The sequence below is a fragment of the Anas platyrhynchos genome, chromosome 2 (genome assembly GCF_047663525.1).
Source record: "Anas platyrhynchos isolate ZD024472 breed Pekin duck chromosome 2, IASCAAS_PekinDuck_T2T, whole genome shotgun sequence".
Lineage (NCBI taxonomy): Eukaryota > Metazoa > Chordata > Aves > Anseriformes > Anatidae > Anas > Anas platyrhynchos.
Genome location: NC_092588.1, coordinates 124,669,205 through 124,696,150, shown reverse-complemented (window position 1 = coordinate 124,696,150; position 26,946 = coordinate 124,669,205). Strand labels below are relative to the sequence as shown.

The 26,946-nt window shown below is 36.1% G+C and overlaps 1 protein-coding gene across 2 annotated transcripts in view; it reads right to left on the bottom strand.

The window, feature by feature from the left end:
- SKAP2 (src kinase associated phosphoprotein 2) overlaps positions 1 to 26,946 on the bottom strand; it is a 116,937-nt gene that overhangs the window by 28,930 nt on the left and 61,061 nt on the right. For both annotated transcript variants that reach the window (XM_027450966.3, XM_021274203.4), the window contains 5 exons: positions 20,057 to 20,134; positions 19,235 to 19,318; positions 10,550 to 10,674; positions 9,579 to 9,642; positions 9,111 to 9,212 (listed from right to left, as the gene is read on the bottom strand). In XM_027450966.3, the coding sequence (XP_027306767.2) occupies positions 9,111 to 9,212; positions 9,579 to 9,642; positions 10,550 to 10,674; positions 19,235 to 19,318; positions 20,057 to 20,134 (453 nt within the window). The remainder of the gene's footprint in view (positions 1 to 9,110; positions 9,213 to 9,578; positions 9,643 to 10,549; positions 10,675 to 19,234; positions 19,319 to 20,056; positions 20,135 to 26,946) is intronic.

Below are 26,946 nucleotides of genomic sequence, written 5' to 3'. Positions count from 1 at the left end.
TTTAAATGATGAAATAAAACTACGGTAAAATATGCTTGCTATGATTCACTAGTAAACAAAAAACAGATTATATCAGAAGTAAGCAGAAAACTGTATCTGCTACACAGACTGTTTAGACTAACAATATCTGGGTGCAATATTTCCACATTAATTTCTACCAGTGTTAATAAATACTGACCCATTCCCCCGTTCTCATACACTAGGCCCAGAGTGGGATCACCAGCTTTGGATGTCTGATCTTACTAGACCTACACGCACCTCCAGGAGATGAGGGAGAATGGCAGGGATCTGGAAATAGTTCGTAAGCAGGAGGTAAGTGCTCCCTAGGCAGCTCACCATTTTACTGTGGGATTGGCATGCAGATGGTTCTCATGAAAATCTGGAGTCTCCAGAGTCTGAGATTAGTTGAATTCTCTTGCAGACAGTACTTCAGACTCTTCAGGCCTCATGCCAGAGACATGACTCCCAGTTGCAGTGTACGAGGAATCATTTGCTAGGTCTGAGCTAGGTGATTTAACCTGGAAACTGGGTCTTATGGTCCTTACGGAAATGACAACAAAATTGTATCTGCCTTTGTTTATTGAATTATCTGAAGTCACTGCTCAATATTTAGTAACGGAGACACCTCACTACTTCAGAAATAAATCTGAGACAGGCATGAAAGCAAGCATAGATTCACTTAAAGTATTTTCTGACAATGGAAGAAGAAAGAAGCTCCTTCTGCGCTCTAGAGGCTTTTCTGTAGACAATGGTTTTGCTTTGAATATAAGAAGAAAAAACAACAACAACAACCGAAACAAAACCTCCCCTGTGCTAATTGTGTTCCGAACAGGAATATTTTGTCCTACCTTGCTCCAAATTTCACTGACTAGCAATAATCTGTCCACAGTCTCTTCTGACTTCCTAAGAGGATGTTCTTTCCTTCACTTACGAAGATCACCTGTGTATCTGCCCCTGCACATCCCTGGAGCATCCCTGTGCCTACTCTAGGGCACAGACTACTGCTGCATCTTGCCCTCTGGTCCACCTCACTGACCACTTTTCTTTCCTAGGAGCAACCAACCTGCTTCTTTCAAAGACATGGGACCAGCCGCCAAGACGGACACGAAGCCTTTTCCTACAATGCCTTCCTTGTGTATGTGCAAACACACAAGCAAAACAGGTACACACGCATACAGCCAGCAAGAATCACAAAGATCTGGTTAATTTGTAGTGCTTTGTCTAATTTCTCCATTTTAAGGTGAGTGGGCAGTACAGTAGGTAACAGATATAGAGTACACTGAGACACACAAAAAAACATACAGAGGTATTTACGATGATGCCTTTCCAAAGGATTAAAAATTCAAGTAAGAGGATTGTATCTACAGTAACAGAATGAATAAATCAGCCTTTAAAGCCCACCTTGCTGGGTCTTATTTGAGAATCCAGTTGTATAAGTTATGGTTCTTTAATAGCTACCTTGTGGAAACCAGAAAAGTTGAGAAGCAATAGCCTGAGGCACCATATAACCTCTGGTTGCTCTTGTTTCTCAAAAGACTCTGCCTAATGGTTTTAATAGCCTGATATGCAGTCATTCATCACAAATTCAAAAAGTAAAGGTTCCTTGATCTATCTATATAGCATTTATCACAGTTATACCCATGTAATAGAGCAAGCCCAAATTTTCTATTTTCATAAATATACATAATACAATTGACATTTTACTTTGAACTTGCTAAACTACAGCAATTCCTCAAATCTATGGTTAATAAACTATCTCACATACAAAGACATTTCTTCTGAAGGCTTTGCATTAGAATTATTTCACTGCTGCTTAATTAGATAAAACCAGTGCCACCAAAGAAAGAACTTCAGGTCCATAATCCATTGAAGACATGCATGCGTAAACAAAGCTTTGCTCACAATTAACACAAAGCCAACTGTCAGAAGCACAGTCCGCATCAAAAATGCTATGATAGAAGATTACTTTGTGTGATTTTGTCTTTCCAGGATGACAAGCTTTTCTGAGGCGGAATTCTATCTTTTTCTAACAAAAAACTTCTGTCACATACTGTTCACATCAGATTGGTTTTCGAGATCAATAGTGTCAGAAGTTGTTTAGCGCTGGTGCATAGAAAATAGTATAAAAATGATTGATCAGTACTTGCAATAAAATAATCTTATTTCAATAAGTAAATTCCTTTCAATGAGATGTGTGCTAATTAGTTTTTGAAAGACTTCTTTAAATATAAAATTGCATGATTAAAAATACTTCCTTTTTAGATATTCTTACATCAGGCCTTCTAACTTTTAGAAAACCAGCTTTAAAACATCAACAGACGATACATATTTAACAAGCATTCCCAGTTTATTTTAGTTTGGGGATTATTTTTTTTTTTTTGGTCTAATTTAGTACTTCTGATTTGTTTTGTTTTGTACTCTGAAATACAGAAATAAAATTCAGCCTTTGATAACCTAAGACTTCGATAAACACAGCCTTTGCAACATGAATTCCTTAACTTATTATTATACTTGATCACAACTCAGGAAGGATATTACTGTTTTTACTGCTTGTAAACTCAGAAACTTGTCTTGCATGCATTTCAACAAGAGGAGAATAAATACCTAAACTTAATAGCACATATTTGCCATTTAGTGTAGATAATGCTTTCAACTCCTTTGGATTTCACAGCTGACCATGGTTCTTTCCAACACTACAAAACTGGAATATAGAAGATGAAATCTGAAATTCTGAAAACGTAGACTTAGAATAAGCAATGTGTGTGAGTTAAAAGGGAAGAGAAGAACAAATATAGAAGTCAATGCATCAGAGAACACTAACCAAACAAATACTGAAAAGCAAAATCACCAAACGAGATGTGCAAATTTTGGACTAATAAAAGATACCATAATTTTTCACTGTAAATATGTCATTCCAAATAGCAGTGGACAACGACAGTCACACTAGACACATGTCCAGTGTAAATATAAACAAAGTTAAAAACAGAACTCAAATTAGACTAAGTTTTTGTACTCAATTATTATTCCATTTTTAGTGTCTTCCTCACGTTTGTATGTTTAGAAATGTGTCTACTGTCTCATGCACATGTACCATTGCACAGCAGTCTTTCTGACATCTATGGGACACCTGTTATCTACAAACCATCACTTAATATTCACTTTACAAGAAACACAGAATAGTCTGTGAACCTTATTTTTGCCACTTCCCACTCAAGGGACATCTTATTCTTTTCAGCTACATTAGATTGTCTTACCTCCTCTTCCATCACTGACACCTAACATCAATAGAAAGAAAAGGTTCCATCTTTAGATGTAGGATTACATTAATTGAAGATAAACCCAAGTTCTTGTGGCAAACAAAAGCTGAGATCCAGGTATCAGGTTCCTAACCACCTTCTGAATATGAAATCTTCAAATAGCAAAAAGTTGTCTGGATTCATAACTCATGTCTCACAAGCATTTAGTGCCAGCTGGAAGACACTTTATGGTACATGTAAATCCCGCAAGAGTGTTGCCTCAAATCCCAGAGCAACAGAGAATTCAGACACGGCTCCAGTCCATCATAGCAGTTGGGATTCAGCAATATACAGTTTCAATAGGTTGTTTTTCAGTGATTTTCCACATCTGACATATAATCAAAGACACTGGATAGACCCAAAATACCAGTGATCATGACAACAAAACCACACATCTCAGATGGAAAACAAAATCTTTACTATTCTCTGACACCAACGTGTAGTTTACATCTGCTTTTTACTGAACTTATATTATTTTAATTACTTTTAATTTACAGCAAAGTGAGTAAGCCTTGTAGCAGTCCTTATTCTGATATTATACCTATCAGTAAGATATTACAGGCAAAAATATCCCATATGTATAAATAATTAAACAGTTAAGAAATTAATATTTTTCCCTTAACAACACTGGGATCCGGCCTTTGAAAAAAAATGGTTTTGAAGAATGACCTGCACTTACTGCTTTAAAAGGAGGGGGAAAAAAAGGCCCTTGCAGTTCTCAAACATGAAAGATGTTTTGATGGAAATTATTCAAAACACTTTCAGTAATTACTTTGGAAACTCATCTTTAATACTGTCCTCAAGAATTCTGATCTTACACCTGGTCTTTTCAGCTTCAAATATTCCAGAGCCTACATATACTTTATATTTAGAAATCACTTCATTTACTAAGAAAATGCAGTTAGAATTCCATCTGTGGAGAAAAAAAATATATCAATAGCATATCAGTATAACTTCTGTTGGTAAAAAGTAAAGAACTCCATAAATAGTTGAGGCAAACAAAAGATGCTGGGAGGAATTTAGACAATACACCAGCATATATAATATACTAACTTAACAGCAATCCTTGCAAGTAACATCTCAGACTCCCCAATCACTTGTGTCTCTGCTGACTCAGACCTACTGCTCTGATTCACAATGGTCTATTAACAGTTTCTTTATTTTAGCCTACTGGGTGTAGGAACTAATTGTACACCTGTAACCCACTGCCAGACACCAAATGCAGCATTAGTCCTATGGGCCTTGACCATGGTATATTGAAAATTCTAAAAGTAAGCAAAGGTCTTCTGAAAAGGAATTTGCTTTAACACATCACTGTGAAATCTCACTTCTAGCAACAAAGTCAATACACCTGACACTGCATTTTAAGAACACAAATATTTGCAATGAGTCAGTGTTCCTGAGTGACAGGCCAAGCTTATACTCAAACTCCACTAAATAACCATGACTTCCTCCTTCCCAAGAGGTAAATCAGAGATCACGAACTTACCTTTGTCCCCTCTATGCTCAAGAAAAGGTTACAACATCATAAAAAACAATTTTCTTCCTCAAAGCTCAAATGACCCAGTAGCAAGAGAGACGAGGATGGTATTAAGTTATGCTGCTTAACTGCAGAGGTTAACTGGCTGCTTAAAGAGGCAATCATGAGTCAGAGTCAGGCTGATCATTCCCTATTCTCATAGACAATGCTGGAAAAAAGTTCTGAACAATATCAATAAAATTTTAAAACTCTACTAAAGGACTTTGTTTAAAATAAGTATACATGTTAAAAGAAAGGTGTTACCTTCTATATCATACTTTGTGTTGCATAAAACTTAAGACATTTCTTACCTTTCCCTGAGCTTTCCCCTGATTACAGTTTCCCTAGCTAAATTTCCAACTACACTGCAAAACAGAATTATTGGCCACATACTACAGCTTGACCAAACTGTTTGGCAGAGAATTGATAGTGGGAATCAGAGGACAAAGGCAAGCTTTTCATTCTCATGAACCTTGTCTCAGTCAGAGACTGAATTGATCCCAAAATTTAATTTACAGCAAACTGGGAAGTGATGCAAGTTGTATCGAGTGGATTAGTTCTCAACAGCAGTTCTCCTGGCTAGAGATCACTACAGTACTGAATTTCACTGTCCTTACTTCTCGCTCACCCAGAAGTTCTCTATTTTATGGACAGGCTAAAAATAAATGACACAAAGCCAAGAATGCCAGATTTAGGTCATACCACAGCACTTAGGGATTTCCAACATTACCTGTTCTGTAAGGGCAGCTTTTCATCTTTATGCACTGAGAAGCACCAAAGAAACATTCAAATCCTATCTTTTCCATTTTAATGGAAACTATACTGTACACAGTAGAATCTACTACTACAGTGCAAACTTGTGAGCAGAAAGAGAGCGAAGAAAGACAAGACTGAAAATTAATATAAAGATGTTAACTTCAATTAAGACTCTCCTATTGTGCAAGACTGCTGTAGACAGTACACAGAGCTGATGTTGCAGGAAAGATCGTGGTGGCAAGCAATGGTTGGCTTTGCAAACTCAGGTTTGTGGTCCATGCACACGAGACCAAGGAAGACAATAGAGAAGGCCCTTAAAAATTACGTCACTAAGACCCCAGGTTAATAAATTGTCTTCATGAATTGTAACTGATGACATCTTTAATGCTGACAAGTATCTCCCATTCTAACAAGAATAATTCTTTTTTTTGAAGAGCACTAGGCTAAAGACTCAATGCACCCAATTAGCTCTACACACGTACAGAAAATTATTTAATAGTACAGTTCCAGAATTTATGTTACAGACAAGGAACCACCTGTGCTTATAATATCCAGCTGTAGACTGTAGTACAAAATTTCCATGTCAAAATTATATAAAGTGTACTAAATTAGAAAATAAATAGCTAATTAAGCAAAAAAATGGGTCTCCATTACAGTATTTTTATTTCTGCTTGACCACATTTTCAACATGCATTTTTATTAAAAACAAAAAGACAAAAGCATGGCTTGCTGGAGAAAACTTCTTTTTCCCCACCCCCGACAAATCTTGCAAGGGAGGTTTACAAGTTGGAAAAGCTTTAGCTGTTCTGATGTTTTTCACTCCACCTAAATAAACACAGTAAAACACTCTTAATACTGAGAACCAAATGATGCTTCTATGGTAAAAATGTATTTGTATGTGCCATTAAAGAAGAAAGTGACTTACGAGATCAAAAGAGTAATTTCTGTCTTTGTAACCCCTCCAACTGTCAACTTACTCCTCCTGCCAGCAGACAGTACAAATTGAATTCCATTGAAATCTAAGCTTTTAATAGGGTAATAGACTATTACTATTCTGGATACTGGTTTGAAGCTAGTCAGCACCTGTCTGGAAAATTAATTTTTCTACACTGTCTCCTGCCACAAGAGGAAAAACAAGAAACAAAGCAATGTGATAGCTAGTGAATACAGCATCAGCCAATCCTGCTTACTGCTACAGTTCTCCATAATTCCCTGGTTTTCTAAACAGTGAAAAAAAAATATTCATATCTTCTTTATAATCCAAACACTCTTTAATACTAAATCCAGTATTACAAAAAGGAATGCTTCATGAACTGTTTTAATTTGCTTCTGAAATGCTGACAAACACACACACACACACAAAAGACTACCAGAATACCTCAGAAATGCAAAAGATTACTTGAGAAATGGCAAATTATACACAAATAAATAACAACAAGGTACAATACGCTGTGAAATACAACAATACCTGAAATATATAATTTGAAAGCTAGTTGATCTGTGAAAAGCTAGTGGATCTAATGTCAAGATGTTTCAAGGATAAAAAAACGAAGATAAATTTCTTCTCCCTTCTCACAAGGATCTAGAATTTATCTTCTGCACTCCAGAGCTTATCATAGCTTTTGGGCTCTACAAGGAATTTTTCTTTTCTGTTCACTTAAGGAGAGTTCAGAATTCCTTGTTTGCTCTAAATTAGTAAGGAATAATGGAGCTCCACCCTTTGACTATTAAAAGAAGAAAGAATACATTTGTTTACCTGAGAAAATAGAAAGGACAGCCAACAGGAATTAAAAGCATACAATCAATTAGTCCTAATGAAGCCAAGCGAGACCGAAGTGGAACTCTTTTACTCTTTTCTTAGTTACAAAATAAGGAAAGGAAATCCCTACTTCACAACATGAAAATGAAGCACCACTTCAAGATCATGGAGAAAGACTGTTATTTAACTGAAAAATGAAACTAGATTTCTTGAACAACAGAAGGGCTACCCTTTCTTTATGACAGCTGTTTTGTTACATTTCAGATTTATTAGCCACATTAGGCGACAACAGTTCCTGGAAAACTGATATAAAAATGGTATATAAGTGAAAACACTCTAAATTCTTGCTGAATCATATCAAGCCAGCAATTCTCCAAAACCAGAACTCAGAGCAAAGAATGCAAAGAATATATTAATTCTTGTTTCTCTGCCAATATTTTATGCATTACTGCTATAGATCTACTTCCTATTTGAGATTCAAATGAACAGGTAAGGTAAGTGAAGCTCAGGTAAGAGAAATTTAACCTAGGACACACACAGATCTTCATTAATGAACATATAATCAAATGTAAAGCATCATCTCCTCTAAGAGCCTGAGCATCCAAAGAGCACCGCAGCAAGGTTTGGTTGCACTCTTCCAGCTATAAGACTAAACACTTAACACAGATTTTATATCCACTGCAGAAGAGTTTTTCAGCATGCATGACACAACTGTGCCCCATGTCAGCAGAACATGCACTTGTGTATTGAAGTAGTCTAGATAAAATTCAAAGAAATGGGAAAAAAAAAAAAAAAAGACAAAAAAAATGGAACAGCTCTCCTACAATTTTCCAATTGTATGATGTGGGGTGTGTTTTGATTTTTTCATCAGTCACTCGTACTCTCTTCTCCCTTGGTTCACTGAAACAACGTTAAAATGAAAACCAAGGCATACTTTTTTTTTCCCCCCCCTTCGGTGGACTCAATATTCAACCTAGCAGATAAATAAAGTTAGTTGGCATCACGTGACATGACTGATTTTTCCTCTCAAGTTATTGCTGATAATTGCACTGCCTAACACAGTAAGGGATGCAGAACGTTATTTCATACAAAGTGATTATTGTCATATCACTTTAAGATATAATTTCTTTAAAATGGTATCTAAAAAATTAATTGATTTTTACATGGTTTCTTAAAATATAAACAAGACCAAACATCTTCATCCTATCACCTGAATATCTATAATCAATTCCAAAAGCTGTTCACATTAAGTTTGTATATAACCATAATCATACTGGAAGATATGAAATAAAATGTCAATACTCATATGTTTTCTTTATTTACAGATCATCTCCAGAGCCCTTTCAAACCAACACATTACTTTCTTGCAGGATTATATAATCATGTATCAGGCAGCAGCTAGAGTGATAGAGAACTTTTGCTCAATACAAATGCCAACATGAATAAAAAAAAAATATGGGCAAGTTAGTGGAAAAAGCTGTAAGGCAAGTCAATTTTTAATTAAAAAAAATTATATACTAGGGGATGTTAATGAGCCAAAAGTCCCCTGAGACGACTTTTACGTCTTCTGCACTATTTTGATGCCCCTGCTAAAGAAAACTGTTCTCACTCAGATCTGGTTAAAGACACATTCAATGTCACAGTAAAATTTAAAATCTGAAAATATCTTACCCATCAGGTTACTTTGCCCACTTACTTTTTTAGCCACTCAGAGTTACCAAATTAGCAGTAGAGAAGACAAAATTGTCACAGGTCATAAGCTGAAAAATCTGAAGAGTACCTGGAAGTTCTTCATAAATGCTATCATCTATTGGTTCACTGCTCGCTTGTCCAACATCATCATATTCCTCTTCCTCCTCCGGAATAGTATTTGATTCCATATCTATATAAAAGCAGTTTAAAAGGTTAACATTTCCTAGAAAAGAAAGCCTATGCAGAATTTATGCAAAATGAAAACACAACATGTTTTCTACAAGCTGGTGCTTATAGTTTACTTTGCATATTTTGTTATAGCATTCATAAGGGAGAGCTTTCCGGCTAAATGTTATTCTTGGAAAAAAACAAGAATCTTGCACAAGAAGAAAAGTTACGTAAAAGCGAAAACGTGACTGAAATCCAGGACTCACTATTCAAAACTAGGACAAGTAGGAACACTAGATATACAAACATAACAGATCAGTTAATGGACAGAACTACCGTCACCAGGTAGGACTAATAATAAAGGCTATAGTTCTTCAGGCTGGCTTACCTTGTATTACAAATTTCACTTGCTGTACCCATTCCTCTGCTTCTTTGGGAGTGGCAGCTGCAAACTATTAAATATTTATTAATAACTAGTAGTAGCAACGACAAACATATAACTACAGTTTCATTAGCAATAGAAAAGGGTCTGTAGCATTCTTGTCACTTCCTCAAGAAACCATTAGTAATTCTTTTCATGTCTTCTGGTACTTTTCTTGCAAGGATGCTTCTTATAATGTACAGCTAATTTTGACAAATTTACGTAATTGAAGGAGAGGATGATGGATTTGAAACTCTGATCAGCAGCTGGCAGCTGTGCAGAAAAAAGCTGCTTCTCTTCATCAATGTCAAAGCCAGAACTGATGAACAAAATTTGCCCTTGACAATTAGAAGACACCCATGAATTTCTTTAGACTGCTGGGTACAGTTTTCTTAAAAATGTTCTTGTCAGACTCCAACACACTACCTGACAGCTTAATTAACTGGCTTTCAACTGCAATCTCAGATATTTAAAACTTATTAAACTTACATTCTATATTGATGTCGAGCTGATAGATCTCTGAATTGCACAGCTGATATGTGCCTTTACGTAGATATTCCTGGCAAAGCCATGACCAATACAATATGTATTTAACACTGATATATATTTTGTTTAACTTTTTTCCACTACTTAATTCATCCAAGAAATCATGCAGACATACCATATAATAGGTATTAAAATAATTACATCGAAATGACCAATAGATAAAGATGATAGATTTCCCCATTCTTGTCCAAAAAGATAACATTTGAACATATACATATATATTTTAAATTAGATTTTTTTTTCCTTATATATGAATATACAGTATAAGCAAGAAGGGATTTCGTTTTTTCATTAAGATGTCAGTGAAAGTTGTTTTACTGAAATGTTAATTCAGTAACTGGAATTGTAACGGCTTTATCAATTTAATTTCAAGTCGACATAAGAAGTCCAACCTGATAAATGCGCTTATCAGGAGCAGAGATTTCAAAACAGCAATCTTTCTTTGCATCCTTCCGAAGGTTATTATTCATTCTGATGGTGTAGCCCTCTAAGGCAAATTCACCTTTCTGTTGTTTGTCTGTTGGAGATAAAAAACAAAGTTAGAGCTTCATTTACAACAGTGAATGTAAGTGGCTCAGCAGGTTATCGTTTATTCAGATTTGGTTTTCTATTTCATGAATTTTACAAAGAACAGGGAGGTTTTTAGCAAAATGATTAGGTGATGCTTCTGAAGATAAAGTTTTACTTAAATGGAAGACGAACACAAAAGTATATTTTTCTGTATGATGCCTAAGGAATTCCACAGAGAGATGTCTGCAGATGGTGGTCTTATTTAGTAAGAAGTGCATGTTATGACACTTGCATCTAGGGAAACCCAAGAACTGGAATTTGCAAGGCAAGCTTCCTATAAATCAGTGTCTCTTTCAGGTTCAGTAAACCAATGGGAAAACCTGTCTAGCTCAGAACTTGCGGAACTCCCTCCTAAACTAACCACTTTACTTAAAAAATAAACTTCAAGCTCCTTTTGAAGCAATTGGAAAAGCTTTTCTTCACATTCACCCACTCACTCCCAGATGTGCTTCCTTTCCACATGGTACAAGTACAGAATGAATTTTGTTATACATTCAGGCGTGTGTTCCCAAAGCATTCTTCTCAACACAGCAAAAGTTTAATTAGCTAATAAAAGTACTGAGCCCTACCACAGTTTATTATGTAGAGCCATGTGGTTGTTTAAAGATGGTTCTACTTTTCAGTTTAAGGGTTCTGGTTTATAAAAGTATCGCTTAGAACAAGCCTGTGTTAAATATGCTGCACGTTGGGCAAGTGCCACCTGTGCGCTCCTTCTGAGCTCTTTGGACCAAGGCCTACATCTGATTTTATGTGCTCTGGCATGTTTGGGGGATATTAAAAAGAAAACAAAAAGGTGAAAGTATTTAATTTCTGCAAGTTCTGTGGATCACAGTGCAGCACTCAAGTGAAGATAGGCACTAGTCACATTTTGCTTGGGCCTCCCAGAAAAAAAGTGTAGATGCAAATAAAATAAAACAAAATTAAGTTTTTTTGTTCTTTTTTTTTCCCCCTACAGAAGGGGAACACATTAACAACAAGCATCAGCAACAGCACTCCAAGCATTGCTGAACAGAACTTAGGCACAAGTCAAGCATCCACTGCCTGTATTTGTCAACAAAATGAGAAAGCCTCTACAGTAGATAAAATAGGAAAAACTACATTTTCAACATTATTTTGTTTCCTTTCTGGAAACTGAATAGAAAATTATTTTTTTTCCATTCTGAAATAGCAAAAAGTGGCTAACAGCAGCATGAACATCAGTGGACGTAAGGGCAGTCCCTATACAAACACTCTCACTAGCATTCATAGTCTGTGCTTCTACCTTTTTATTAATTCTCACCCATGGCAAGCAAATGGCAAATTTAAAAAATTACTTGAACAAACCCTAAGCACTGTTCTATTACCTCTTTCTAGTCCGTTCTGTAACAGTACCTTTAATTATGTCTTCATTAAGTGCAAAGATTCAGTATTAATATTTTATGTTTGCTCAAACCTCCACCTCTGTATCAAACAGGACGCAAATGTAAAATTCATGGAATCACACCAAGGCAGATATTAGAAATAAAAACTTGCAATAGGTTAACTAGGTCCCCTTTTAATGAAATTCATTTCAGCCTAGAAATTTCATTGTTCCTTCACTTGTGACCTCAGGGAGAAGATGAAGTGGAACACATTAATTTCTCCCTCTTCCACGCTGGAGGTTTATCAAAACCCCAGGAAGACAGGAGCACACAGACAGAATGAACAAACACCAGGTTTGAAGAGTAAAAATATTTTGTTAAGAAAAAAAGGAGGCAAGTATTCAAATTCAGACTCTTGGAGTATTTCTGAAAATACTTCTCTGTGACATTAAAAATCCCTTTTATGTTAACACAGTTTTACAGAGTTAATCAGAGATTATCTCTGTACCAGTACTAGTTCTTTCAAAGAGCATTATAACAGAAAGATATTGGACTTTGTACTAAAAGGATAACACAGTATATGGTATCCATATTGTATTTGATTGTTTTATTGTTTGTACCATCTTTGTCTTAACTCTCAGAACACTGTGTTTGTGTGCTAATGAAAATTAGTTGCATATACCAATAAAAAACGTATATCCTTTGCTATTAAATTCTTTCACTGAACTTTATGGCAGCAGACTAGCCATAGCATTGCTACTTTTGCTTCTAATTATCTGTGCAGTGAAGCAGCCCTGATTAAAGAATGTTAACTATAGCCTCTTTAGAATGTTAACTATGAGGAAATTTTAAGACAACCTGACACTTCACAACTCTAACCCAGAACCCACTGAAGTTGAGAGAAAGACTAAGCATGGATTCACACTCTCTGTAGCAGCAAACAACAGAGCTAGTATGTCCTGAGAAATTGCTTCACAGATACCAAATGGCAGGACAGAGGACAATTAACAGTTCGGCTGCATCCACTGGTGGTGATAGGCAATGGAGGCTCACAAATCTCAGTTGCTCTTACAGAATACACCTCTCTAGGAAGGACTGGAGACCAACCCTGGTACCTGATCGCTGTGAAGCAGACTGTGACACAAAGCAGGTGTTTGGCCAGGCACCGTAGTCAGGTAGTAGGCTTGAAGGCTGGGCCATCTTGTGACAAACACACTCAGTGATCACCTCAACTTCATTTATTAGCAAATGCTTGCAGCTAAGCAGGTGTGACTTCTGAACTTCCCCATTCAGAACTATACATCAGAAATACATTCTGGAGACTGTGCTTCAGAGAGAATTAAACAGGTTTTGATGTTTAAGAACTTTAGACCTAAGGATTTTACTTGGAGACCAAAAATTAGATATAGATGTTTTTAATGGCAGGAGCCTTAGATGTCCACAGCCTCAGGAAGCCCATTTACATCACAGACATTTCACTTTCATTTTGAAATCCCAAATTAGAACCAGAGTTTTTTCCTAGGCAGGAATATACCAGCATATTAGGAAGGGATGAGGGAGGGACAAATAAAACACACTTCTCTGAAAAAGGGTAGCAGTCTTATTACCTCTTATTTTCTCAAGATAGGGCTTTGCAATTCAACAACAGGAAACTCTTAAGTTGTCACAGTACAACACAGAACAGAATTGCAAAAGTATAACACTATCAGTTTTGTAAAAAAAAAAAAAAAAAAAAAATCATCATCAAGCAGAAGTTGTTCCAGAATTAGGTCAAATTTCATTTCAGAATAAGATGTTCTTTACTCTCCTCTTTTCCTCTTTCTCCCTTCTCCTCATATTAGGTATGCATCAGGAAAAAAAAAATCTGGGTTTCTTCAGATCATTTTGCATCAGCAATTTATATTGGTAAAGAAACTGTACAACAAAGTGGCAGTCAGACAACTAAGTACTGAAAAAAGTCAAACCTAGGATATAAATCTTTTTAGAGATGAATAAATTTAGGGCACATTTAGGTTTTAAAACAGACTATACAGGTCTGAATGAAATTTGAGATCACTTTAAACATTTTTAACATTTTTCTTACATATGAGCTTCATGCATACTAAAAATAGTGACACGTTGTTAACAACGGAAACAGGGCCAATATTATATTAGGAAAAGGGAGTCTCAAGGGAAGCAGAGAAAAAGGGTTGTGAAGTAGCCTTGCGTAACTGAGTCCATGGGAACTTTTAAAACAAAGGAGAGTAAACCTTCAGCTGGGTCTTGAAATGATTGGGTTGTAAATTTGAGGCCTAAGGCGATGTGACCATATTATTAGCACATGTAAAAAGAATTAGTGCACTCTGTAGAACAGAGAGGACTTAGAGAGTGGAAAGGAAAGAAGTTACAGAGAAAGGCATAAGGAACAAAGGCAAACAGAAGGATTTCAGAAAAGTGATAAAGTATTTATAGATACTATTAGAATCTATAATTTAGCTCTCTTCATCTTGAAATTAGGAGTCTGTAAGATCTTACAGTTTACATGGCTTCATGCTAAATGTAGTTTCACATACTTTACCACATGTTTTCTAAAAATAGTACATGTCAGTATCTCCAAAATGGTCATTCCTTTTCCAGCTTTTGGAATAGCCCTTTCCAAACATATGCATAGCAAACACTTTCTTTTAGACTGCAAATCTGAACTGCAATAGTCTTTTTTTTTTTCCTCTTTTGAGAAATCTAGATGATAAAATGAAAAAATGGAGGCAAAGATTGAAACACTATTTAGTACACCAGTTTATGTTCAATCCCAGACATAAAAGCCTTGGATTGTAAAGTTGTCCCAGTGGACTAACTGAGCCTACAGAGCAATGCAGGACTTATGAACCACCAAGATGACAGGAAATCTTGAAGTAATGGACATCAACTTAACAGTTACACTAACTACTGATTAGGGGAAGATTAAAAAAAAAAAAAGGTAACAAGCAGCACCTTCTTTTACTCACAAAGATATATTGCTCAACAAGACAACCAGCACTATTTTACTGTATTTTGCTAAGGATCTCTTTTCTTTTTTTTTTTTTTTTTTTTTTATTGGAGAAGCCAATAAAAGCAAGATGCTTTTTTTTCATAGCATCTTGCAATTGGACATTCTGCTTAGTATCCCCTGAATCAAGATCTTATATAAACCTGTACCTTCCTGAAACTTTTACCTGTTTGCACATCTGAACTTCCTTTGAAAATTAACAACTATTGCAGACATATAGCCACAGGCACAATGAAACTTCAGGAGTTAAAAAAGGCAATAATGTGGGGGAAAAAAAGAATTAATTAGGGTATCTTTCTTCCGCCTATGTCACTACATTGGCACTATAAACTGAAGTGTAGGTAATTAGGGAGAATCAAGACTTGATTACCAATTTCAGTTATCAATTACTACCTAGCTAAACATATAGCTGATCCCTTCAGCTTGCTCAGACAGAAGGGCATATAAAACTGTGGCTTTTAATTTATTCATTTAAATTAACTCTCCTGTCCATACGCTTTGAGGTCTGAAGGGATAGAAGTACTAACTAGGTGACTGAGTACACACGCACTGCCAGAGATCACAGAGAAAAATAGTGATACCTGTAAACAGGGTACCTAACTCAGCAAGCTACTTCATGGAAGCAAAGGAAAGAGAAGGACTGTAAATGTTTATGGAGGGAAAAACTATGAAAACGAGGACCAGAAGAGCTTCTAGAAAGCCAGGCCTGCCGTGGTATTTGAACATGCTTCTCTTCAACATTGTGCTGCACTTCTGTGTGGGCCACATACTGGATTAATGTTGCAGCACAAGTGCAAAAATGGATGCACTTTCTGCAATACATACTTCCGACGTTTAATTAGGTCAAACCTTTAAGACCTGTTTTTCCATCACTGATCAGGAAACAAAAATGTAGGTGACATACTTAGACCTGTCTGTATTGCAGAGGTAACTGCTTCACTATCCACACTGCACTGAAAGTATCAGAAAAAATAGGAGAAAAAAAGAAATAAGACATGAATTAGCCAGCAGGCATCACAACCATTAAAAGGATGCTTGTAACTTCTTATGTGAACACACACACAGTCATTTATTGTATTTTCACAGGCTTTAGCTTTTACTGTATGCTTCTGGACTAGGCCACATATCTTTCATTAGCAATACACAGGTCTGAAAAATGGTTCCACAACTTTTCCTTACACGTGCTTGTCTGTTCTATACCCTTCCATATTTATTCTCCTAATATTAAAAAAAAAAAAGTTACTATAATTAAAAGTGTTTTGGAAACATCAAATCATCTACACAATATAAATCTTTACCCTCAAATTTAGCACTCAGTTACACTGATATTTAAGCATATAAAAAAAAAAATCAAAACTTGGACAACAAAATACATATTTTACCAGATATAACTTACCCTTCACAGATTAGTGGTCTACATGTTCTGAATTTAAAAACATAAACATAGCAAAACAAGAAATAGAAATCCCAGCCACCTCTCTGACCTGTGTCACCCAACACACACAGCACTAGATTACTCATAAAGGTAACATGCAGCATGACTGCAAGCATACATGGACCCACTCGTCTGCCTGGTCTCTCTTCAAATTGGGTTCACATTGACAAAAGGGGAATTTTCCTATTGCGTGAATCTGTCAGTAAGCAGGGCCCAGCTGATACAAAATGTTTGCAGACAGGCTAGAGCAGACCAACATCACTCAGATAACTGCCATCTAAATAGTTCTGGAGGTGGCAGTAGTTTTGTATTAAGCCAACTGAATGCATATTTCAGTTATCCTACAGTTGTGAACCACACAGCTTCCTTCTCCACATGACCCAAGTTATCTGGTGCAGCACCAAAGGTCTCAGCTAAAGAAGGGCCCAAATGCTACAGCATATTGCAGCAGGTGCTACTGCTGGCTGTAGTGGGAGTGAGAACAGTTCATGTTCTTCCAGTAAATCCATGCCAGATCTCCTCGGGATTCGTTTATCACACACTTAGTCCGTGTTGACAATCTGCAGCTAAAGAACATAACAAACAGCAGTATGCATGTCCACAAACACCAGCATGACAGCTCGATTTCAATAGTAAATTAGTTTGCCACTGATCTAAGGAAACTACAGGTATTCAGTTTACACACAATGATGGCAACTTGCTTCTTCACTGGAACAGGCTCCCTTGTATACCATGGCATCACAGGCCTGAAGAAAGTACCTCATATTAGTCTAAAAAATAAAGTTTTTTTCTTCAGAGACAAGTTCTGGAGTTACTGTTAAAATTCTGGACACATCCGGTCATCCCAGATCTGCAAGAAAATACAATTCCACCTTGCTGTGCTAGTTTTTCCTGCACTAACAGCACCAATCACAAGGAGGCACAGCAGAAATTCATGCATCTGAGATGTTTGCTTCCTCAGTGAGCTAGTCATGGAATCCAGACACATCTACACAGATCCCAGAAGATGCTCCATCAACTATGCACCTCTCCCATGTCATTAGGGTATGGTTAGGGGATCTTCCCCAACAAATCTGTGGCCTACAAAAGCTCTACATGTATAAGCCAAAGCATGTCTGAAAATCAATAAAGGAAAGCTGTCCCAGTATATCCCAATCAATTCTTGATTTTTCAACCAACCCCAAACCCCATGCTACGGAACATGCTTCCAGGTACCTTAATTTTCAGCACAGGTATTAGAAATTACAATGCAGCCTTGACAGCCAAACTGCTACAAAAGAAAAATGGAAGAAAGGAGACAGGCAGTCTTCCTACCTTAATCCAAAGACCAAAAACTAGAAGTTGAAAAGCCAAAGCTTTGAAAACCCAAAACAGTCCTTAAGAATTAGCAATATAATGTCTAAAAAAAATATATATATATATATATGTGTGTTTTTGGAGTTCTATATAACGTGCAACTATATATAAACAAGCAGCACAAACTAATTTTCCAGAGAAAATAACAAATTACTATAGACAAAACAGTATTAGGCCACAGGTCCTCTTTTTTTTTCTTTTTTTTTTTTTTCTTCATTTTGCTAAGAAAGATTGTTTATGCTTTTGAAGCTTGACCAATCTATAAATCCCAAGGAAAGAGTAAAGTAGAAAAGGGGACATACAGCAAATATAGTAACAAAATTCTGGAAACAGAATTTGAGAGGAAACTGCAGCAAGATGAAAATCGAACTTAAAAGTCCAAAGTACATGAGATACAATTATATCCTTACCTTAATTTTCTTTTTTTTTTTTTTTTTTAAGACAGAATGAGTTTAACTGAGTCAGCATGTTGAGTAATGAAACAAACTGAACCAAATCAAATTAAAACCATATGAAAAGACTATCTGCACTAATCTCATGTAGAGTCACACGAACATAAGCAGAAGAAAAAAGTTTAAATGGAAAGTTTGCACAGAAATAAGTTCTGTTTTTTCTTTAAGAAAAAAGAGACAACTGCACTTTTAATAATTACAGATATCACTCTGTATAGTTTACCTTACCCTCAAATATGAAATACACTTGGCACACAATTTAAAGGAAGTTTTATTTGACTGACAATTTTGAATATTCAAAGTGATATCCCAACACTTATGCCAAATTCTTTCAAAACTGACCATCAAAAATCACGTTTAGAAGCTAGCTTTAGTCTCCATGACTGGCTTCTAGTTAAATATCTTATTTCATTTCTAACTTTTCCAGAATGTAATTTAGAAAGAAACATGAAACTCCACTGTGTGGTTTTTAGACATTTTCCTGGAGTCAAACATCTTTAAACAACACAAAAGGTGTAATTGCTGTAGGGTATTTTAAAATGAAAATACCATTTGGACAGAAAGAGCATTTGCTGTCCAGTACATTAATTAAGTACTAGAGTACTATCAAACCTAATAGCTAGCTGTTATTGGCACATGAGGTAGCTTTACAAGTAATTTAAACTTTTTTCCTCAGTTTTCCTGCTTTATAAAATGGGCACATCACTTACATATCCTGAGAGATTTAATATTCTATATATTTATAAAATTCAAGGCACTGTTTTACAACTAATGATTTTTTCAAAAGTTTCATTTGCCCTTATTTTCTCCACCGGAACTTTCATTTTTCCTCTTATTTTCATACTTCTTCTCTTCATTAAAAGATCATTTTAAAGGTTCACCATTATTATTATAATTACCTTTGTCACTTCCATAATAGTAGAAGACTGTCTTACTGATGACACACCACCGCTTTTGCCATTCAAAGCCAAGAAAACTGTGGTCTGCAAATAATATAATTTGTGTTACATCACTTTACTGCATTATTGAACACAAATGTGTTACTTCTTTTTGAGGGTGAGGGAAGAGGGAGGAGATTGGAAGAATGCTAAGTAAAGGAAGCAAAATCTGGATATGAAGAAGACAAATGTATAGCACTGAGAAGGGAAGCCAGAAATAAAAGCTGGTGGCAAGGAAGTAAATGGGAATTTAAAATCATATAAAGAGAGAAGTCAGGTGAAACATTAAATATAAAGAAATTATGAACAACTTCCTAAATATTTCCTACAGTTATTGCAGCATTAAGTGGGTATTAAGTTGACAATATAAGATTTATTGAATCAAGGTAAATATTGACTGAACCAAAGCTGAGATCAATATTTGCCCTCTTGAAGGAAAATAAATCTTGATGCTCACTGAAACATGAAGTCAACATATGGTACTTTTACATACGTTCCTCATGTTTTCTTCAAAAATACCTAAAAGTCTCTGAATTATGGCTGATACTGGACTTTCACAGCATGATTTTTTGAGTCAAAGAAATGGAATTTTCTTTTATCAGTATAGAAGCAATTATTTGCTGTTCTTTCTTTTGCGTAATAATGATTCAACATTTCAATTTCTATTCAATTTTATTTATCACTCCTGTATAAAGTTGTGTATGCAACTTCAAATACTGACACATAGACGTCCCAGATATAAAACACAAACTAAATAATTTTCACAAAGATAGTTAAACATACCTTTTCTGCGTTTTTCCAAATATCCAGCCTTCAGAACAAACTGAAGATCTTGACATGCAATAGGAGGAAACAGATTCCCTGAAAGAAAAATAAGTTCTGTAAATTCCAGCTTTAAAAAAAATAATAATAATATAGTAGCATTAATGAATTCTTATACTCTTAATATGCAGGAGCTACAGGAGAAAATAATTCTAGTAACTACTACACCAGATTATTTTAAGTACAAAAACTATGAATGTTAGAGCTGTTGCTGCTGTCATCACCACTAAGAAAAATATAGCTATGTAGCTGCCCCTACAAATCTCAGAAGAAAATGAAAAGAATATAATTTAAACAAATTATGGCAACTTAGTTAACTTGTGTTTTGAACAGGGTCAGCAAAGTCAGCTGGTAATAAAATCAGTGATTTTTCAAATGTGCAAACAAAAAACAAGTATCACAATTCACGCAACTGTATCGAGAATCTGGTTTTCAATAATAGCTTCACACAAAAATATCTTGAAACAACATACAAGGTGAAGAGCATATATTATACTGAAAAAAAAAAAACGAGATGAAGGGATGATAAAATGTAACACCTGCTATTGACAGACACTGCCTAATTTGCAATATGATAGCAAAGCACTGTTTAGACAAATAGGATTTATAAGGTGGGACTGCACAGACCAAAGACATTCCACAGAAGTCTACACAATTGTTGTTCGACAGATAGTATTTTCAGATTTTGTAGAGCACTGCTGCATCTGCAAAATAATACGAACCACTGTTTTCTTTCCTCTTTCTCAACTATTAATTCATAGCTAGAAGTATAAGATTGACCAGTCAACCCTAACTCAAATTAAAATAGAAACATAGGCATTAACATTTGCACTTCCACCCTACATCTTTCCCTTGGTAAGTGAATAAAATTATGATTCAAACAAAACTGCTAGTTTTCAGAAACGTTTTAGATATGTCTAATAACACGTACAGAATGTCGCACTGTTTACTGCAAGCAAAAAATCAGAACAAAAGCTATTGCTGTGCTGCTGCCTTTTTTTGCCTTTTTTTTTTTTTTTTTTTTTTTAGTGTGTGTGAGCATCACAGTGAAGTTCCTACTACTTACAATCATCAAATATTCATAAGAGTCACTGTAGGTAGGTGGCAAGCTTACACGGTAGCAATTCTTCATCAAAATATATGTAATCTCATTAAGTTCTACCAATAAAAATATGCAAAAAAGCACTGATATCAGCAGACAACCCCTGTGCTAAACAACCACTTTAAACTGTGTGTGGCGGGTTAAAGATCAATTGTTTGACCTTGAACTAAAAACACTGTCTCTGGAAGGCGCTATCTACTTCCTGGGTTTTTAGGTTGTCCCTTAAAATAGATTTGTTTTTTTTAATTGGCATTCAAAAATGAGTTAGTTTATCGTTGCCCTATTTAAATACAGTTGTATGAGGGAAACACAAGAAAAAAGGTAGGAGAATACAGAGAATATTATTTTTATAAGTACAAAATTACTCCTTAAACAACACAACTTGCTCTTCAGACAACAAAAGACTGAAGTTTGTGTTGGATACTAAAGTTGTAGACAGAATTTTATATGAATTAACATTTCCACTGATTTTTTTTTTCCAGCTTAGCAGCACACTAGGTATCATTTCAACTTTTTTGGAATTCTTGCTACTGTGTTAAAAATCCAAGAGCTACTGGCTCCATGTACAGACACGTTCGGGTGATGCAGCTGTTCCCCCTCTCTTGATATGTACGCAACCACTGCACAACTTTAAATGAGAATTTGACACAAAGACACTCGCTGGCTGGTATATAGTAAGTTTAATAGTTACTTAAACAGATGATCTAATGATGATATTATGAGTGGGGGAGGGGAAGAGTTTGTACAAACAGACATAGTGTGCTGCTTTAAGTTGGTCATTGGGAGGCATCAGTGTGCAACACTTCCAGCTTCACCTCACCCAGCAGGGCTGACTTTAAAACGGAGCATCCCCACAGATGTGTAGGGGATAAAACCTAAATAAACAAACAAAATTAGTATATTATTGAATTTAAGAATTCCAACTACTAATTGCGTTCAGTGAACAAATTAAATGGGACATAAAAGTCCCAAACATACTAAGGGGACTCGTTCAAGTTATTCTGCCTCTGGGTATGACCCTACCTGAAGTATTTCAGAGAGCTGTAGTCAGTATCCCACCCAACCTCCAGTTTTGCTGCTTCTGCTGAGACCAGTTGGGATAAATTTGATGATGGCAGTTTCTGAAACTACACTTATCTACACAGGGCATTGACAGTTTGTGAGAAAAAGAACCTGCATGATAAAAATGCCATCTTCCACTGGTTTTGTGACACTGCAGAATGAAGTCTTCCTCCCACCTTCAGCCTGAGGAGAACCCAGTTTCTTTTCCTGTTACTCAAAGCTACGACAGCAGCACCATGAAACAAAATGCAGCTGGTCAGCCTCACTGTCGACCAAAACCTGTAAGTAGCCCAAGCAGAAATAGATCACAGGCTTATTATCCTACTGCTGTCTGAGAAGCCTGGGAACCATGAAACATGATGAAACTTTAGTGGAAGGGCAGGGGAGAGTGACCAAACTGTAATATTCCAAGACATATACAGCTGTACATGAAAAAAAAAGCATAAATCTGACTAAATTCTCTCTTTCATTCCCCTGCGCATCTAGAGGAAAGGCGAGGAAGGACAAGTAGCATCAAAAGGATAAAGGAAAAAGAAAGAACCACCTCCTCTCAGATTCTTATTAACTACAGGTGTTGTGCATATGCAGCAGGAAGAAGGCACAAACATAGACTAAATCTTACCCCTGTACTGCAACACAAGCAAGGAAGAAAAGAAAGAAAAGAGAATGACATTTTCCTTCCAGCTACTGCCTAGAGCCAGCGCAAAAGACCCCTCTACCTTTCTTCTGTTTCTTTCATTGCTTTAAATCCTGTTTGAGACATGGACAAGAGGGTAGAGGGCAAGCCCTATATGTGGGAGCAAGCCCTATATGTGGGAGCTCCCAACTAAAAGTTTGGGATTTGTATAGCAGGTTGCTTTTTAGCTGTTGCTTTCAGGCAAAATGTTGCTTCCCCATTCATTTGAAATAGAACAGGCTTGGCACAAATCTTTAAAAAAAAGATAAAAATAAAAAAATAAAGCAGCACTTTGTTATAGTACAGCAGCATTTGTTTACATTACACCAGCAGCTGAGATCAGAGACTCATTAAATGACTACTGTATGGAAGTCTGAATAAGACAGCTCCTTCTCCAGAAAATCTACTTAACACACAGAGACTGCCAAGAAAGAATGAATATTTTTTAAATCACGTATTCCTTTTGTGTTTAGAGCTCTGAATTCTCAAATGCCAGTCCCATACTATACTCTCACGCATGCTCCACGACTTCTTCAGAGCAAGGAGAAATTTCTCCCCTCCCTCACAGATGCAAGTGAAATGGTCTGGATCTCAGTCTCCTCTAATTCACTGGAGATTGTCCCCCATAAGAAATGAAACTTAGAGATGCAAGGAGCTTGCATCTTAGGAATGCCAAATAGCTCCTACTGGTGTTAATTTTCTTGGGTGCCTCAGTGTTTTTTGCACAGATACTTATGGCCCAATTACTACCAGATCAGAGTAAAATTTCTCTCCCAGAATCAGCCTAACAGAGACCACCAGGACTTGCTACCTTTTTTGCCCCTTACAGTCTGTCTCCAGATACATCTCAAGAATTTATGAATAAAGACATTACCAAAAACCTTTCGTATTTCCTCCTCTGGTAGACTGTAGGTTTTCAAACCAGGTGTAAATACTAGATGAAAGTGGCACTGTGAGTCAAAAAGTGGTCTGTTGCTTGCAGCTGTGTGAGTTTACAGATACAGGTATAAATGTTGCTCCTGTGAACCCCTGCAGATGTCATTTCTGCAGCCTTGACAGTGGTGGGCAAGTACAGAGCTGAGAACACAAAAACGTCTCCTTTCCATTCCCGAGTTCCTGCTTCACAAATAATGTCTTGAACTTTCTTCTTTTGATGTGAAAATCATGTCTATACTGTCCAATATTTGGGGAGATGATTATCTCGCATCCCCAATAGATAGTATAAAATGAGGGAGGTCCATCTGCTTATTGTTAAAGGTTTTCCTTCTTTCTTGACCACCCACTCACTGATGAATCCCCCAAAATAATTTCTCATCTTATCCTGGTGGGAATTACTGCAATGTACTCCAAACCAAAATCTGCAGGCTCCACTTGCATATTCCCAGACTGATGCATACAAAGACCAGATAAAAATATTCATGAGGCCTAAACCTTCAAGTCTTAGAGAAAAATAAATTATACATAAATGCACCAGGTTCTTCCTCTTGGTTCTAGGCACTCTTGTGCCAAGTGAGCAGCTGGCAGTTATTATAATGCTATTGCTGCCAGGCTGAAAATTCCTCCACTGAAAAGAAGGTGAAATGCTCTCACTCAAGCATAAAGCCAGCTTGTTTACCATCCATGCTCTGCCTTCAGAAGTGAGCGAATGTTACCAAGGTAGATGTATTAATGCACAGGTCCCAGTGCACAAATCCCACAAATCCAGTGCATCTTGTGACTTCAGAAAGACCTCAGAGTGAAGTTGATGGCATAGCTAGAATTTTTGCAAGTTGGTAATCTCACGGTCAAAAGCCTGAATAATGCAATTTTGCCCCCCATTACTTAAAAACAGTTTAATCAGTGTCACTTTACATGATAAAGTATGAAATTTAATCATTACACATGGCATTTTGAGTTCTGGAAAATGCAACTGTGTAAAAGTTTAATTCTTCATACAGAACAAAGCCAAACAAAAGCAGGTTGTATTGTTCTGCACGGTACACCAATTGGAATATATTTTTTTAATTTCTTCAATGTGGGCTAAGGGATACATAAAGCAAGAAATAATTAGAGGTCAATGTATTTTAAAGAGGTGCTTAGCATGCTTATGGGAAGTTAAAGAGGCGAAGTGGAGGTAAGTGTAATTCAGCATCAGCTAAGCTGATTACAGCTTGCTTTCCTAGTACAGGCCCATAGGTCTAAGCATTATAAAGGCAAAGTCTTCTTGCTTAAATAAGAATCGTTCACAATTCTTCAGTCCTTGGAAAAAGAAACTGTCAAGACAAAATACATTAATTTGACTGTAGTGAGAACAAAAACAGTAACTTTATCTTCCTTTAACTTAAAAAAATAGATATAAAATCACTATTCTTGAAAATTATTTTTCCAGCTATCTTTTCACTGTGCTGAAGACCCATTTATAGGAGAAAACAAAGGAGAAACTGAAATCTATTCCTATTTGAATTATTGCTAGTAAAAACTTTGACATCAGCTAGAAACCTGAGAGGAAAATCTGTTAAAATGCAGAAAATAAGATTTTCTTCTCTCAAGCTCAGAGCTTTTAGGATATCTCTTGGGCAAATAGACAAAAAAAAATCTGAAAGTGTTTTTGTTAAAGTGTAAGCAAAGAAGGAGTACTGTTTCTAGCAATAAAACATATTTTACTCCTCTTTCTTTTCCTTCCATCCCCCTTCTCACAGACATCTCCCAAAATTCTTCACACATCTCTACTTCATTTTGATCTGGAAATACAGCGTTTACCCATTTTTAATAGCTACTGCAGAGGGATTCAATTATCTTTGAATCTGTACACAGCAATACAGTGGGGTCACATCTGTTGCACAACCACTGTGAAGTTAGGCTAAAGAAGAGGTGTTTTACTTTTATAAGCATGCCTTCTCCCTACCTTTTTTTTTTTTTTTTTTTTTAAGTGAAGATTAATGTATACTGAACTTAAAAAAAAAAATAATAAAGAAATCTCATTTCCCAGAGTCTTCTGATTAAGGAAAAGCCATCAGTTGGAATTTCACATAAAATCTCTCTAGCTTCATTAACCGTCTTCAACACCTTCATGAAGGCTACTTTAGTACTTTGCAAATGTAGCAGCCTAATAGCTATGAATTAGTCTAACGTGCAAGAATGAAAAGATAAATCTTAAAGAAAACATAATTAATTTAGAGCAATAAATGTAACATTTGGGTTCTGAAACATTCATTCATGAAAAGTTCACATTTTGGCCTTCAGAATGTTCCAAAGACTCTCTAGTCTGTGAAGTTTTGCTCCAGAGCCATGCCTAGCATTCACCATTGTGTTCTCTAATAATTTATAATTATTCCTTCAAAATACTCCTACTTAATATACTCCTCTGAGAAGAGCCAGCAGTGTATTTTATTAAGAATACTTAAAGCAGCATCTGTTTCTAGTTATTTAATTCTTTCTAATTTGAGATCTGAAGTTTGGGCTACAAACACTAATACTACACCCTCAAAGGCCTAAATGCTGACTTTTTCATCTTCACTTCTCCCGTGTAAGGAGAGAGGTATGAGGATTTCTCCTCCCTTCCTTCCTGTAAGTTCAGGAGAAGGCAGTGAGCCAGGCAGCCTGAAAACCACTGTGACATATTCTTTACAGAAATACTGAGCTCTTTTAAGTGCTTAGCATGCTTGAAATCTCTTTTAGTCATTTTCATTTACCCCCTAATTAAATAACTGTGTATTTAGATATTTTAAATTAACAAAATCTTACATCTATGGCTTCTCAATTCTCATCTGTTTTCTGTGCAAAGCTTCTTTAATAGTTGTAACATAATTCATTTGACAAAGGCTTCTTTTTTAAATAAATTACTGGAGTCAGCCACTCAGTCTCCATTCACCAGGATCCACAGCTTAATGGAATTATCCTGGATCACACACTGCTTGCCTAAACTTAACTTTGAATTTGCAAGGTCTTCATAAACCAGTACGGTCCTGGACTTATGCGTTCTTTTGATGGCTTTCAAATTGGTTCTAAAACACCCACTGTCACATTTTGCAT